This window comes from Nyctibius grandis, chromosome 26 (assembly GCF_013368605.1).
Source record: "Nyctibius grandis isolate bNycGra1 chromosome 26, bNycGra1.pri, whole genome shotgun sequence".
NCBI lineage: Eukaryota > Metazoa > Chordata > Aves > Nyctibiiformes > Nyctibiidae > Nyctibius > Nyctibius grandis.
The window spans coordinates 773,321-789,997 of NC_090683.1; the positions used below are offsets into that span (position 1 = coordinate 773,321).

General features: G+C 54.4%; 2 protein-coding genes and 1 gene segment (V, D, J or C); all 3 read right to left on the reverse strand.

The window, feature by feature from the left end:
• Positions 1 to 5,694, reverse strand: part of LOC137673631 (Ig heavy chain Mem5-like) — a 28,023-nt gene extending 22,329 nt beyond the window's left edge. Inside the window, exons 1-2 of the mRNA XM_068418556.1 lie at positions 5,637 to 5,694; positions 4,799 to 5,122 (exon numbers count right to left, since the gene is read on the reverse strand). Coding sequence (XP_068274657.1) covers positions 4,799 to 5,122; positions 5,637 to 5,694 — 382 coding nt within the window. The remainder of the gene's footprint in view (positions 1 to 4,798; positions 5,123 to 5,636) is intronic.
• Positions 1 to 16,677, reverse strand: part of LOC137673632 (M1-specific T cell receptor alpha chain-like) — a 242,080-nt gene that overhangs the window by 105,791 nt on the left and 119,612 nt on the right. The window lies entirely within an intron of this gene.
• LOC137673633 (immunoglobulin heavy variable 3-48-like) lies at positions 10,842 to 12,017 on the reverse strand. The segment is given in 2 exon segments: positions 10,842 to 11,436; positions 11,941 to 12,017. Coding segments are annotated over 2 exon segments (396 nt in total).

Genomic DNA, 16,677 nt, shown 5'->3' on the forward strand with positions numbered 1-16,677 from the left:
CCTGCAGCTGGGGAGGAACAACCCCAGGCACCAGGGCAGGCTGGGGGCCACTCAGATGCAAATCACCTTCCGAGGAAAGCACCCGAGATCTCTGATGGACAACAACCTGACCATGAGCCAGCAATGTAGTGTTGCAGCAAAGAGGGCTAATGGTATCTGGGCTGCCCCAGGAGCAGTGTTGCCAGCAGGTCAGGGAGGTGATCCTTCCCCTCTGCTCAGCACTGGTGAGGTCACACCTGGTGGAGTGGCTTCACTTCTTGGCTCCCCAGGACAAGACAGAGATGGATATATTGCACAGAGGCCAGTGAAGGGCCACAAAGATGATTATGGGATGGAGCAGTTCTTACATGAGGAAAGGCTGAGGGAACTGTAACTGTTTCCCATGCAGAAGAAAAGGCTCACAGGGATTGTCTCATCAATGTATAGAAACATGTAGAATTTTAGAACCATATAATCATTTGAGTTGGAAGGAATATTTAAAGGTCGTCTAGTCCAACCCTCTTGCAATGAGCTGGGGCATCTTCAACTAGATCAGCTTGCTCAGAGCCCTGTCCAGCCTGATCTTAAACGTTTCCAGAAACAAGACATCTACAATGTCTCTGGGCAACCTGTTCCAGTGTTTCACCACCCTCATTGTAAAAAATTTCTTCCATCTCTCTAGTCTGAATTACTCTCTTTTACTTACAACAATTACCCCCTGTCCTGTTGCTACAGGCCCTATTAGAAAGTCTGTCCCCATCTTTCATGTAAGCTCCTTTTATATATTGAACGGCCGCAATAAGGTCTCCCCAGAGCTTTCTCTTTTCCAGGATAAACACCACCAACTCTCTCAGCCTTTCCTTATAGAAGAGATGTTCCATCCCTCTGATGAATTTTGTGGCACTCTGCACCTGCTCAAGCAGGCCTGTGTCTTTCCTGTCCTGAGGACTCCAGAGCTGGACACAGGACTCCAGGTGAGATCTCACCAGAGTGCAGTAGAGGGGCACAATCTCTTCCCTCAACCTGCTGGCTATGGTTCTTTGGACGCAGACCAGGTTGGGTTTCTGGGCTGCAAGCGCACATTGCCGGCTCATGTCCAGCTTTTCATCTACCAGTACCCCCAAGTCCTTCTCTGCAGGGCTGCTCTCAATCCCTTCATCCCCCAGCCTGTATTGATACCAGGAGTTGCCCCAACCCAGGTGCAGGACCTTACACTTGGCCTTGTAGAATGTCCTGAAGTAAGCATAGGTAAACTTCTCAGGCTTCTCCAGGTCCCTCTGGATGGCATCCTGTTCCTCAGGTGTGTCAACCACACCACTCAGCTTGCTGACATCTGCAGATTCAATGAGGGTGCACTCGATCCCACTGTCTATGTCACTGATGAAGATATTAAACAGTACTGGTCCAATACGGACCCCTGAAGGACACTACTTGTCACTGATCTCCATCCAGACATTGAGCCATCAACCACTACTCTCGGGATGTGACCATCCAGCCAGTTCCTTATCCAATGAATAGTCTATCCATCAAATCCATAGCTCTCCAATTTACAGAGAAGGATGTTGTGGGACCGTGTCAAAGGCCTTACAGAATTCCAGACAGATGACATCTGTAGCTCTTCCCTTGTCCACTGATGTAGTCACTCCATCATAGAAGGACACTAGGTTGGTCAGGCAAGACTTGCCCTTGGTGAAGCCATGATGGCTGTCTCGAATCACCTCCCTGTCCTCCATGTGCTGGAACATGGATTCTGAAAAGATCTGTTCCATAATATTCCCAGGTACAGAGGTGAGGCGGACACATCAGTGGTTCCCTCGGTCCTCCTTTCTACCCTTTTTTAAAACGGGTGCAATATTTCCCTTTTTTCCAGTCACCAGGGACTTCACCTGACTGCGATGACTTTTCAAATATCATGGACAGTGCCTTGGCAACTACATCAGCCAGTTTCCCTCAGGACTCTGGGATGCATTGCATCAGGTCCCATAGACTTATGTATGTTCATGTTCCTCAGGTGCTCTTGTAACTGATCTTACCTTACAGGGGGAGAGACTTTGCTCCCTCAGTCCCTGCCTTGATGTCTATCCACTTGAAAGCTGTGGGAAGAGAGATTGTCAGTGAAGACTGAGGCAAAGAAGTTGTTGAGTACCTCAGCCTTCCCCTCCTCCGTTGTTACCAGTTTGCCAGGGGAGTTCCTTCGGGGCATACACTTTCCTTGACCTTCCTTTTCTGGCTGACATACCTACAGAAGTTGCTCTTACTATTCTTTGTGCCCCTTGCCAAGTTCAGCTCCAGCTGGGCCTTGGCCTTCCTGACCCCTTCCTGACAAGTCAAGAGGCAATGCAATTAAAGTGAAACACTGAGGGATCCTTCTGAACATCAGGAAACACTTTTTCATTCTTAGGGTGACCAAGCACAGGCACAGGTTGCCCCAGAGAGGCTGTGGAGTCTCTATGCTTGGAGGTATTCACAAGCTGTCTGGAGATGGTCCTGGGTAACTGGCTCTAGGCGGCCTGGCTTGAGCAGGGTTCTTGGACAAGATGACCTCCTGAGATGCTTTCCAACCTCAACCTTCCTGTGGTGCTCTAAAAGACTCACAGGCACATTCACGGTTTGGCAGGTGACATGTGCCAGGGCAAAGGGGAAAACTGAAGCTCAGACTTGGCTATGGAATGTCAGTTCTTTGCCATCCAAGGAGGGAGCAAGGACGCTCAGCATAGAATTACCAAGGGAATTCATTCTTCTATATTTTAGCAGTGCGCACAGCCCTACCCCCGCCTAACGCTTAGGAGGACCCTGATAGAGTTCAAAGCAGGGTTCCTAGATGTAGCTGATCAGTGACTACTGCTCGCATAATTGAGATGTACTAGCCCTGTGCAGGATCAGTATCTGCTTGACCTCTGTAGGTGGTACAGATGTATAGTCAGTGGGGTCTTTCTGCTGGGAACTTGGAGCTGGCCCTGGGGGGTGGCAGGTTGTCCTGCCAGGGGGCCCCTGTCCCAGTGCTTCTGTGCTGCTGCCACATGAGAGTCCCCGAGCTCAGCTCTGCTTGGACAGGGCACCCCTCAGGAGACATGTTCCATAGCCTGCTCCCTCCGCTCCGGCCCAACAACCTACTTCTCCACTCACTCCTCATGCTGACACTTCTCCAGCTGCCTCTTCCTGTCAAAGCCTTGCCAGATGCCCCAAGAATCAAAGGACCTACAGGGCTCTGGGCAGGCAAGATCCAAGATATGCTTAGCACTGAAGCTTTGGGGTAGATGTGCAGGTTCAAGACTTACAGTTCAACTCCTAAAATTTATGTGTACAGGACTCAGCACAGACCAGGCTGCTGGCGATGCTCAGCAGAGCAGGAACACACTTTTCTCCATGCTCTTCCTACTCAGCAGGAACCCAGAGCTCCCCCTACGACCACAGCATGGGACACCTGCTTAGCCTTGACGCAGTGTCACCCATCTTAACTATTCATCATGTCCAGAGGAAAAGATGCTTTGCAGCTCAGCTCCTGCTCTTGCACTACTCCAGGGCTCGCTAAACAACATGAGGCTTCAAAACTCAATTCAGCTCTGGCTTTCCATGTCCAAAGTTTGGTTCTTCAGTGCTCGCTGTGTTTGCTCTTAGGCAAACCTCTTTCCCTGTCGCTTTCTGCCTTTCGGGGAAACTGAGAAGGAAGGAAAAAGGTTAACAACATGTTCGTGGTTTTGTGTGTGCTTGTGGGACACTCTGCTGCTGCACTTCTGTTCCTGTTTCTGGGAAAAGCCATACCAGACTAGACCTGATAAGTCTGGCAAGAGACTTGCCTTGAAGCCAACCACAAAAACACAGGATGGAATTAAACCCTCCACGTCCAGTTCTACCCCAGCCCTGCCTGTGTTTCAAGCACTGTGCCCTTTTCCAGCTCTCTGGTGCTGCAGAAATAGGTGGCCATGTCTGCAGCTGATGGTGAGAGCACTTCCAGTGACAGCTGGTTCCTGAAGGGGTCTGCAGAGCTGGTGACTCGGGTCTCGAAGGCTGAAGCAATGTGCTGCAGTCCCATGAACGGATACTGCAACACTGTATGCTGCAGCTCTCTGCCAGGACTCTGATGGGTCCAGTCCCAAGAGTAGCTGCTGTCACTGATGGGTACAGCAGAGATGTGGCAGGTGAGCGTGAGGCCCTGAGACCTTCCCTACCACGGGGCCTGAGGCCTCTGTCCTGCAACTGAGAACACGCATGTGCAACACCGGGAGACAAGGACAAACAGGCAGGAACAGCTCAAGTAATTGCTTCACCTTCTCTACCACTTCCCCGGGCTTCTGCTTGTGATCTCTGGGATCCAGCAGCTGCAAACACACACGCTCACAAGCTCTTGCTCCCATTACAGTCTCGGTGCTGGGAGATCAAATGACCCTCTTGTGTACATTCCCCATTTCTTCTGCTCGCACCTCAGGGAGTAAAACTCATGGGCTGGACTGAGTCAGCCTGAGCCATGCCCAAAAGCACAGCAGGGCTATTCACACACCTCACCAGTCGGGTCATGACTGGGTACCTGTACTACAAGGAAACGATGGAAGTAGTAAAAGTTGTTTCTACAGTTGAAATATTTTTCATGTGTGAGAGGAGTGAGGTTTGGATTGAGAAATGGGAAGAAGGCAAACGGAAGGGGGAGAACTTATTTGGGGATAGAAAAATGTATCTCGTCCCTCTCAGAATGAAACTGCATGCTGTCACTACATGAGTCCCTGGGAGCAACCCTGAACATCTATGGGACACACCTCCCTTCCATCTCCGAGGCCCAGAGCTGAGACCCTGGCAGGAGGTTTGTGTTAAAGCTCAGATGGATTTCCTGCCTCCGTGAGAACGGCACAGAAGTAGCGAGCAGAGTCCCGGGGGTGCAGGGCACGCAGGGACAGAGATGACTCTGACAGGGAGTTGTCCCGGGACACCGTGGCTCGACCCTCCACTGCTGCTGCGTAATCCTTTGTCCTACCCTCGTAGTTGGTGATAAGGGACACCCACTCGAGTCTGCCACCGGGTGTCTGACGGTACCACCAAATCGCGTAACCGTCGAAGTCGAAGCCGGCCCCGCGGCAGGAGAGGAGCACGGAGTCCCCGGGCGCTCGCAGCCCTCCGCCGGCCTCCACCAGCCTCGGCTGCGCCCACACCCCTGCGGACGGAGAGCGCAGGCAGCCGGGCAGGGCGCGCCCACGGCCCGGCCACGGTCACCCGCCGCCCCGGCGCCCCCCGCCCCGACACAGCCACAGCCGCCGCCCCCCTCTCTCCCGGCAAAGCCCCGCGCCCGGGCCAATGCCCCGCCTGCCCTCCTCGGGGCTCAGCCGCGCCTGCTCCCGGCACCCCGGCCCCGACCCGCTCACCCAAAGCCTCCCCCTCCCTCGCCCCGTCCTCTCCCGCTCTCCCTCTCCCCCTCTTCTCTGCCTCTCCGGCTCCATCTCGCCGACCCTCTCTGCCTCCCCCTCTCCCTCCTTCTCCCTCTCCTCCTCCCTCTCCCTGTCCCCCCCCGCTCCCTCCTTCCCCGATAACGAAGGCGAGCGACAGGCGACAGCGCGCCCGGCGCGGCAGCAGCCGCAGCCCCGGGGCCCCGGCACGGGCAGGGCCGCCCGCGGGCAGCCCCAGCCCCGGGCCCAGCCCCGGCCTCGCTGCCCTCCCCGCCCGCCTCTCACCTGCCGGCGCCGCGGCCAAGGACAAGGCCAGCAGCCACGGCCCCAGCCCGCCCGCCATCGTGCCCTGCCGCGCTCGGGCCCGGCCGGGCCCGCACCGCCCGGCGGGAGCCGCACACGAGCCGAGCGGAGCCGCGCTCGGGCCCGCTCCTGCCCGCCCCGCCGCCTCGGCCCCTCGCCGGGGCAGCGCCCACGCCTCTGCCCGCCCCCAGCACACCCGCCCCGCCCCGGCCCGGCTCCCCGGTGCCGCGGCCCCTTGGCGGCAGGAGAAGGGCGGGCGCGGGGAGGGACGCGGGGCAGGGCCTCGGGCACAGGAGGAGCGCGGCGCCCCGGCACACCAAGGCTCCTGGCCCGTGTCTTACACACACGCTCTTTGCTTCACCTATTACACTGTCTCTGTCTCGACCCACATGTTCCCTTCTCTCTGCCCTTCTCATTCTCTCCCCATCCTGCCAAGGGGGCTGTGAGAGAGAAGCTGTGTGGGGCTTAGCTGCCGCCAAGGCTTAACCCACAGCAGTCCTTTTTCGTGCTCAACACAGGGCACCAGCAGTTCAATGTAACACCTAGTTTGAGTGCAGTGTGCTAGACCAAATTTATAGCCCTCCAGCTGTTTAGCTGTGAATTCGCAGGCTCCAGTGGCTGCGTTTTGCTTTTCCTGTTTGCTGTAGTGCTCATCATCTCACTCTGCTGTGCCCATTTTGCCAACAGCAATGGCTACATGCCCAAGCTGGCAGATGGTGAGGGCATTGCTGCTGTTCCTGTGCTGACGTACTGGACCTGCTGGAACTCCACTGTGAGCTTGAGTGGCAGCGACTGTGACCTGTGGATAAGGCCATCCCAGAACAGGTACACCCCTGAAGGAACTGCGGTCTGTGTTTAGGGCCGTGTCAAACCACATTCTCCCCTTAATGGACTGTGGCCCATGGATAAGTCCACGCTGCAGCGGCATGGCACGATATGTTCGGATCTCTCAAATCTACAGGACTACACACCCTCTCAATTAAACTGTGGTTCTCACATTACCAGGCCAGCAAGTACGCTGGCGTGTGGGCAAGAAGCTGAGAGGGGACACAGCCAGGACAACTGATCCCAACTGACCAAAGGGATATTCTGTAGCACATGCGTCTTGCTCAGCAATAAAGCTGCAGTAAAGAAGAAGGAAGAGGGGAGGGCATTTGGAGCTATGGCATTTGTCTTCCCAGGTAACCACTATGTGTGATGAAGCCCTGCTTTCCTGGAAAGGGCTAAAAACCGGGGTGTCATTGGGGAATAGGAAATGAATTCCTTGTGCTGCTAGGCTTTGTGAGGGACAGAGTTTGTATGTCTTAAACAACTTGTTTGACAGCTCTGGCTGGAGGAGGGTATGTGTACTACAGAGGCCTGCATGTCTGGCAAGAGATAAGGGCCTTGGGAACAGAACAATACCCCTGCTGTGCCTTAATTGTGGTGATTTACAACTCTGGCTGGAGGAAGAGATAAGTCCTGCGGAGGCCGGATGGTATCTTTTCCTTGGGACCAGCCTACATGTGCAACAACTTTGCAAGGCCTCAACCACGCTTGTGCAGAAGCGGGGTCATACAGCGGACACCACAACTAGGGGATCACGACCACCAGACACCCCTTGGGGGACCACCGACTCATTTCGAGAACAATCTAAGACTACAAAGCGCAGGCGTCCCACTTAGCATGGGAAGCGAGCAGAGGGGGGGAGACAAGAGGGATGTTACCACCCTCTCCTATCTCGCATGCAAATGACCTAAAGTATTTAGACCTTCTCATTTGGGATGCTGGTGCGCGCTCCCGCCCGCCTGCCACCTGAGGACCGATCCTGCAAGCGATTTACCGGAGGAGCAACTCTGCAAGCAACTTACCAAATCTACAGACAACTTACATCGCTGGATCCAAGGGTGGTGATCTCTCTTTCCCTCTCTCATAGTCTCTATTCTCTTTCTCTTTTCCCTTTTCCTTTTCTCTCTTTTCTCAATGCCTTTAGAAACCCAAGACACTTACAACCATGCAACTTTCCCTGTATTAATAAATTGTTCTTAATTTCATACCAGTTATTTGGTGTCATTTCACCTTAATTTACTCCAAGGGATTTATGAACTAGTTGCGACCAGGTCGTAACAGGCTTGCACAGCTTTTTCTTAACCTGTTAAACTGTCTCTATCTCAACCCATGACTTTTCTTGCTTTTGCCCTTCTCATTCTCACCCCCATCCTCTTGAGGGGCTTGTGATTCAGCAACTGTGTGGTGCTTACCTGCCTGCCAGGGTTAATCCACCACAAGGAAGAATTTAGCCAGCAGGTCATAACAGAAGAGCCTGGAGGCAGCAACCACCTGGCAGCAGCAATGATGGCATTGGAATAGCCTTGGCCTTCTCTTCAAATGAAGCAACAGGTGTTTCTTCCACAACACACTATGTCTAAGAGATTCCTGTCAACTCTCTGAAGACTATGACAGGAGCAAACATCGCCAGGTTTCGCAATCTGTGCCATGTGCTGAGTGGTGGCTCGCGAGGTGCTGCAGCAGCGTGGGGTTCCCAGCGTCAGAACAGATGTCAGATTTTATAATTTCCTTCCACCTTTCCTGGGATGTCCATACAATACTTCTCTGTTCTCAACCAGGGGACTACAGGCTGCTCAGCTTCACCCTGAGCCCTGGGAAGCAACTGGTCCTGAACAGCATTTCCAGGCACATGAAGAACAAGAATGTCATCAGTATTCACCTAGGAGAAGTCACACAAGACCAAAATGAAAAACTTCTGTAATGAAATAACTGGCTTTGTAGACGAGGAGAGAGCAGTGGATACTGTCTACTTTGACTTCAGGCACACTTTCAACACTGTCTCTATCCTCAGAGAGAAACTGAAGTCTGGGCTGGATGAGACCATGAGGTGTATCAAGAACTGTCTGAATGGCTGGGACCAGATGGTGGTGATCAGTGGCATAAAGTCTAGTTGGAGGGCAGAAACTGGCAGTGCATCCCAGGGGTCAATGCTGGCTCCAGTCCTGTTCAACATCTTCATTAATGATCTGGAGGCTTGTACAGAGTGTGCCCTCAGCAAAGGTGCACGTCACACCAACCTGGGAGGAGTGGCTGATACAGCAGAGGGTTGTGCTGCCATCCAGATGGACCTCAACAGGCTGGAGAAATGGGCTGACACAAAGCTCATGCAATTCAGCAAGGGGACGTGAAAGTCCTGCACCTGGAGAGGAACAATGCCGGGCACCAGGACAGGCTACACTCACCCAGCTGGAAAGCAGCTTTCTACAATGATCTTGGGGTTGTGGTAGACACCAAGCTGGCCATGAGCCAGCAATGTGTCCTTGGGGCAAGGAACGCTGATGGTATTCTGGGCTGCATTAGACAAAATATTGCCAGCAGGTTGAGGCAGGTGATCCTTCCTGTCTCCTCAGCACTGGTGAGGTCACACCTGGAGTACTGCTTCCAGTTCTGGACTCCCCAGCACAAGAGAGAGAGGGATATACTGGGGAGAGTCCAGTGCAAGGCCACAAAGATGATTAAGGGTCTAGAGCACCTCTCACATTAGGAAAGGCTGAGAGAGCTGGGAACGTATAGCCTGGAGAAGAGAAGGTTGCAGTGGCACCTCATCAATATATGGAAATAGCTGAAGGCAGGGTGCAAAGAAGACAGGGCCAGGCTCATCTCAGTGGTGCCCAGGGACACAACAAGAGGCAATGGGAACAAGCTGAAGGAGAGTAGGCTCCATCTGAACCTCAGGAAACACTTTCTTACTGTGAGAGCTACCAAGGACTGGTACAGTTGCCCAGAGACGCTGCGGAGTCTCCATGCTTGGAGGTATTCAGAAGATGTCTGGACATGGTCCTTGGCAACTGGCTCTAGGTGGCCCTGCTTGAGAAGAAGGGTTATGCCAAATGACGTCTAGAGGTCCCTTCCAACCTCAGTCGTTCTATCAGTCTGTGAGTAGAGGGGAAGGATCATCACCTCAATTTATACAATGCATGAAAGTCATGATAGCATGTGCTAAGTTTTTGTGGGGAAACCTCACACTCCTGCTCTAACACTGTCTCATTAGCAAGGATGGGCAATCACAGCATGCGGCGGGCGGCAAGGAAGGCACAGACTCTGAGATCGAGGATGCAAGGGCCTGAAGCCGAAAGGCCTAAGGCTTTTTATTGTTATGCTACTACCCTATTTAACTGCTACAATGCAGGAGCCAGACTAGGCAGTTCAAGATAACATCAACATTCACACGCTAAGCACTCATCACCCATCCTGGGAAGAGCCACAGTGTCCTGGGCTCAAAACATCAACAACCATTCCCTGTTTTCAGCTCTGTGTTCAGAGCTGACCTTCAACACATGTTACTTCTTTCATGCCTCAAAAAGCCCTCTGAACTGGTCTCGGCTCCTTTATCTTAGAAGCAAGCAAACACTATTCTCAGTGCAGTGTTCCCAAGCAAATCTTATGCTCCCCAAGTAAAGCACAGCTCTTTGCAGGCTGAGGGTCTTCCACAACAGCATGCACAGGGTGTTACACATGGTCAGAGCAGCTCCTGCTCACCTCTTCCCAGCTCTTCTCCACTCACACACAAACGCTCAGGTTTCCCATAAATCTCGATGACTGAAAGCACCCAGCCAAGATGAGACTGGCCTCTCTCTGACCCCAGCCACAGCCCACACACTGACTCGCCCCTGACATGGGCTGGGACCCCCGCGAACATCCAGGAGAAGAGAGCAGGAGGGGAGGAAGATGATGTTGTTCAGGCATGCCCCAAGTGTCTCTCACTGTGGTCCCTGCAGGGCGCAGTAATAGAGCGCACTGTCCCCCAGCTCCAGCCCAGTGATGATCAGGGTCCCAGAGCTCTTGTCAGCCCGGCAGGAAAATCTCTGGCGGGCAAAAGGGGCTGTGTGGCTGTAGGAGCCTCCCCGGCCCTTGCTCTGCACCAAGTACTGCAGGGGTTCACCATGACGCTGCCGATACCAGGCCACGTAAATATAGGAGGCGTTGGAGCTGTAAGTGCATCGCAAGGTCCCAGTATTCCCGGCTCGCCACCACACTGCAGACCTCGTTGCTTGGATCTCATCACCCTGAAATGCACCTAAAACAAAACCGAGGCTGTTCCCCCACTGATTTGCTGTCACTGGCGCAAGGAAATTGCCCACGAGACATTGTTTTAGCCAAAGCCCAAACTTTATTGGTTCCCCCAGGGAAGAAGGGGACCAAGGGAAGGAAGAGAGGGGCTGCAGGCAGGCAGAGTGGCCAGGCTGCTTGGGTGAAACACATTGGAACACCTACACAGAATAAAACCCTGCATTTGGGACTCAGGAGATGGCAATTGGCAGTGGAAGGAAAGGAGCTCCGGCAGAAAGGCCAGGACCATCTGTGGTGTGAAGTTATGGCCCCTCTCTCACTGGGAAGTGTCCTGAGCTACCCCAGAAAAACTCGGGCAACTTGTGCTGGGCCCCAGCAGGTTTGTGTTAAAGCTCAGCTGGATTTCCTGTCCCTGTGCGAACAGCACAGAAGTAGCGAGCAGAGTCCCGGGGGTGCAGGGCACGCAGGGACAGAGATGACTCGGACCGGGAATTGTCCCGGGACACCGTGGCTCGACCCTCCACCGACTGCCCGAATTGAATGCGTAAGGAATCAGGGCTGATGTAGGACACCCACTCGGGTCTGCCACCGGGTGTCTGACGGTACCACCGAATCCCGAGACTGTCAAAGTCGAAGCCGGCCCCGCGGCAGGAGAGGAGCACGGAGTCCCCGGGCGCTCGCAGCCCTCCGCCGGCCTCCACCAGCCTCGGCTGCGCCCACACCCCTGCGGACGGAGAGCGCAGGCAGCCGGGCAGGGCGCGCCCACGGCCCGGCCACGGTCACCCGCCGCCCCGGCGCCCCCCGCCCCGACACAGCCACAGCCGCCGCCCCCCTCTCTCCCGGCAAAGCCCCGCGCCCGGGCCAATGCCCCGCCTGCCCTCCTCGGGGCTCAGCCGCGCCTGCTCCCGGCACCCCGGCCCCGACCCGCTCGCCCAAAGCCTCCCCCTCCCTCGCCCCGTCCTCTCCCGCTCTCCCTCTCCCCCTCTTCTCTGCCTCTCCGGCTCCATCTCGCCGACCCTCTCTGCCTCCCCCTCTCCTCCTCCCTCTCCCTCTCCCTGTCCCCCCCCGCTCCCCCCTTCCCCGATAACGAAGGCGAGCGACAGGCGACAGCGCGCCCGGCGCGGCAGCAGCCGCAGCCCCGGGGCCCCGGCACGGGCAGGGCCGCCCGCGGGCAGCCCCAGCCCCGGGCCCAGCCCCGGCCTCGCTGCCCTCCCCGCCCGCCTCTCACCTGCCGGCCCCGCGGCCAAGGACAAGGCCAGCAGCCACGGCCCCAGCCCGCCCGCCATCGTGCCCTGCCGCGCCGGGGCCGGCCGGGCCCGCACCGCCCGGCGGGAGCCGCACACGAGCCGAGCGGAGCCGCGCTCGGGCCCGCTCCTGCCCGCCCCGCCGCCTCGGCCCCTCGCCGGGGCAGCGCCCACGCCTCTGCCCACCCCCAGCACACCCGCCCCGCCCCGCCCCGGCCCGGCCCGGCCCGGCCCCCCGGTGCCGCGGCCCCTTGGCGGCAGGAGAAGGGCGGGCGCGGGGAGGGACGCGGGGCAGGGCCTCGGCCACAGGAGGAGCGCGGCGCCCCGGCACACCAAGGCTCCTGGCCCGTGGCTGCCGGCGCGGCTCCGGCGCTGTCCCGGCTTGTCTCCCTGCCGAGCCCTGCGGAACGGGGTCGGCGCCTCGGCCAGGCGCAGCTGGGGCCGGACCCAGCCCCAGCCCCGGACCCAGCACCAGCCCCAGCCCCGGCCCCAGCCCCAGCACCAGCAGTCTGTATGGGCAGCTGCAATGTTTTTTGCCCAAAGCCATGTTGGTAACACATGGATTTTTTAGCTATTGCTGAACAGTGCTTACACAACGTCAAGGCCATCTCTGTTTCTCATGTTACGCACCAGCTCTACAGCTCACCACAACCAGCCAAAGGGATCTTCCATACAGCATGACGTCCTGTGCAGCAATGAAAGGTGCGGGAAAGAAGGAGGAAAGGGGGATATTGGGGGTTATGGCGTTTGTCTTTCCCAAGTGACTGTTATCCGTGATGAAGGCCTGCTTTCCTGGAAATGGCTAAACATCAGCCTGCCGATGGGAAGTAGAGAATGAATGTATTATTATGCTGGGTTTGTGCATGCAGCTTTTGCTTTGCTTATTCAACTCTCTTTATCTCAACACACAAGTCTGCTCACTTTTACCCTCCCGATTCTCTCCCCCATCCACTGTGGATGACTAAGCGAGCAGCTGTGTAGGGCTTAGCTGCCTACTGGGGTAAGGAATGCTAGGCTGCCCACAACCTTGTTTTGTTCAGTTTTGAAAATCTCCAAGAATGGAGACTACACAGCCTCAGGTACTTACACACAGTGGCAAATCCCCCCATAGCATTTTCTTCTCTACACTAAACCAGCCCTGTTCTCTCAGCCTCTCCTCGTATGTCAGATGCTCCCTTCCTTATCTTCATGGCCATTCACTGCATTGGCTCAGCTATGTCCGTGTGTTCCGTGTGCTGTCGAGCCAACGAGTGGATGCAGTAGTCCCCAGTCTCTCCAGTGCTGAGCTCAAGATCAGTCCATACCAAGGAGCAAGGAGTCACATAAAAAGGCCAGGAGGCCTGCATGGATAAACAAGGCTAGGGAAAATGCAGGCCCCACTGCTGAATGGGGTGGGGACCTGTGGAAAAGGGTGAGGTACTGAATGCCTTATTCGCCTCAGCCTGTCCTAGCAAAACCTTCTGGAATCCCAGGTCCCAGAGTCAAGGGGGAAAGGCTGGAGCAAAGAACATGTACCCCTTCACAGTCCATGTCACTGATCACTTACCTAGTCCATAATAAATAGCTTTGTCTACAATGTTTCCAGAGAAGTCAGTGCTGAAAGAGTACCTACATTCAGAATGCACTACGTCCACCAAGACCCATCGTCGTATTCTAGAAGGCTTTAAATTTGGTTAAGAACGATTTCCAGTTCACAAACACATGCTGACTGTCAGTGAGGGAGGAGAAGGAGGATGGGCTCCAGGCTCCAGAGCAGAGATTCCCCTGCAGCCTGTGGTGAAGATCATGGTGACGCAGATTGTTCCTCTGCAGTCCATGGAGGTCCACAGCACACCATGAGGAGCCGAGCCCTGAGGAAGGGGGTCAGCACCTTGTCCAGGTGCAGCTGGGACCCTTCTGGCTTCAGGAAGCAAGTAGAGTGGGGGTGGGCAAGAAGCTGGAAGGGAACACTGCCAGGACAGCCGACCCAAAATAACTGAAGGGATATTCCATACCATAGGGCATCATAATTACCAATAAAAGCTGGCGAAAAGAAGAAGGAAGGGGGGAGGTGTTGAGATTTACAGTGTTTGTCCTCCCTGATAAGCATTCAGTGTGATGAAGCCCTAGTTTCTTGGAAAGGGCTAAACACCTTCCAGCCCACAGGAAGTGGTAAATTAATTCCTTATTCTGCTTGGCTTGAACATGCAGCTTTACTGCACCCATTAAAATACCCTTATGTCAATCCATGGGTTTTCTCACTTCTGTCTGTCCAATCCTCAACCCCCATGCTGCTGAGGAGCTAGTGACTGAGCAGCTTGTGGGGCTTAGCGGTCTGCCAGGGTTAACCCACAACAAGGAAGAACTTAGCCAGCTAATTATAACAGAAGAGCCTGAAGGCATCGACCACCTGGCAGCAGCAATGACGGCATTGGAATAGCTTTGGCTTTCTTTTCAGATGAAGCAACATGCTTTCCCTCTACAAGACTGTACTTGTACGAGATTTCCGCAGTCTCTGAAGACAACAATAGTGGCAAACATCACTCGGGTGGGGGATCCGTGCAATGTGCCATGCAACGTGCCATGAGTGGTGGCTCACCTGATGCTGCATCAGCATGGGGTTCCCAGCATCAGAACAGATGTAAGATTTTGTAACTTCCTTCCACCTTTCCTGGGATGTATATAAAACACTTCTCTATTCTCAACCAGGGAACTACAGACTGCTCAAGCTCACCTGGAGCCATGAGAAGGTGATGGAGCAACTATTCCTGGAAACCATTTCCAGGAACTTGAAGGACAAGAATGTCATCGGGATTAACAAGGGGCTAGTCATGCTTGAGCAAGAGGATAATCTTCTGTAAGGAAATGATTGTTTTTTTAGATGAGGAAAGAGCAGTAGATATTGGTTACTTTTACTTCAGGAGCGCTTTCAACACTGTCACTTAACATCCTCCTAGAGAAGCTGATGAAGTCTGGGCTGGATGAGCAGGCTGTGAGGTGGATCAAATCTGTCTGAATGCCTGGCACTAGATGGTGGTGATCAGTGGCACAAAATCTAATTGGAGACCAGCAACTAGCAGTGTACCCCAGGGGTCAGTACTGGCTCCAGCCCTGTTCAACACCATCATTAATGATCTGGAGGCTTGGACAGAGTGTGCCCTCAGCAAATGTACAGATGACACCAGCCTGGGAGGAGTGGCTAGTACAGCAGGGGGTTGTGCTGCCATCCACAGGGACATCCACGGGCTAGAAAATGGGCTGCCAGGAACCTCACAGAGCTCAACAAGCAGTAAGGCAAATTGCTGCACCCGGAGAAGAACAACCCTAAGCACCAGGACAGGCTATGGTCACCCAGCTGGAAAGCAGCTTTGCAGAAAAAGGCCTCAAGGTTGTGGCAGACACCAAGTTGGCCATAAGCCAGCAATGTGTCCTTGTGGCAAAGAAGGCTAATGGTGTCTTGGGCTGCATTAGCCAAAGAGTTGCCAGCATGCCAAGAGAGGTGATCCTTCCCCTCGCACGTGTGGTCTCAGCCCTGATGCATGTTCTTCTCTTTCTACAGCTCCAGGTGCTGGGTAACTGTTATGTTGCTGCATCAGCTGGCTAATTGAACTGTTGTTATTCTTTCCCCTCTCGCTCGGCCTAGAAGGAGAGCCTGAAACTGGACATGGGAGAAGGATGGGACACTCCTGTGTCACTGCTCAGCAGAGAGAGATCTGACTGATGACACAGCATAGCAGTAGGTACGGGAGAGTCCACATAGTCCCCAGAATCAGACTACTTGTACACCTCCTGTAGTGCCTGATCATGCTATGGCTGCCCAGTTCACACAGGAAAGTCCTTGGAAAGGAACTGAATATCACCCTACTTGTGATTGCAGAGTACCTTGCCTTAATTCCCCATACACTCCAAACAGTTAAGAATTACACCTAGCAGTTCACTCGGAGTATGCAAGCACTGCATGAAGTAAGAAGTGTCTGGAGTGCTACGACTGGAAGGGGAACCTTCTAGGGACTGTCCCTCTGGACAGTCAAATTCTGAAAGCTCGCTCACAGCTGGTAAGTTCCCTGATGGCAAAGCAGATCCACACATTGGCACCTGCAGCTGTCAGACTGCAAACGGCTGCCATAGCAGCAATGACCAGTGGGTAGACCACACGATGCTGGGCTGGCACTAAATAATAGTACACAGCCTCCTGACATCAAAGTATGCACTGGCTGCTATGAAACAAGAATGGCCAAGTTGTGAAAGTCACAACTGCCCCTTCTCTCCAGGATTTGGAAAATACCAGCCACATCTGGAGGCCATGCCCTGCTAGCCCAAGGCTTTCAGCCAGCACAACTGCAATACTGGGAGTCCAAGGGACTGACAAGGTTCCATGGACACACAGTATGGGTGAGCAATTGTCCTCCAGGTGACACTATCATGAATACTTTGGGCACGTGCATTAATTATTCCACAACTAGACCCCTCTACATCTACTTACACTGTTAACATTAAACAATGTCGGGAATGCACTGTGGCTGTATGGGTGTTTTCCCACAAACCGCCATGGAAATCCCATGCACACCCTGAGCCTCTTTTGCCCTCTGCACATTAGCAGACATGGACCTTAAAAGCCCCACAGGATGAAGCAACATCCCACAAAGTGCCAAAACTGCTCTTCGAGTCTACCAGCAGTCCATGAACCTCATAGTAATGTTCATCTAAACATAGCAGGACTTCACACATATCACACACAGTGA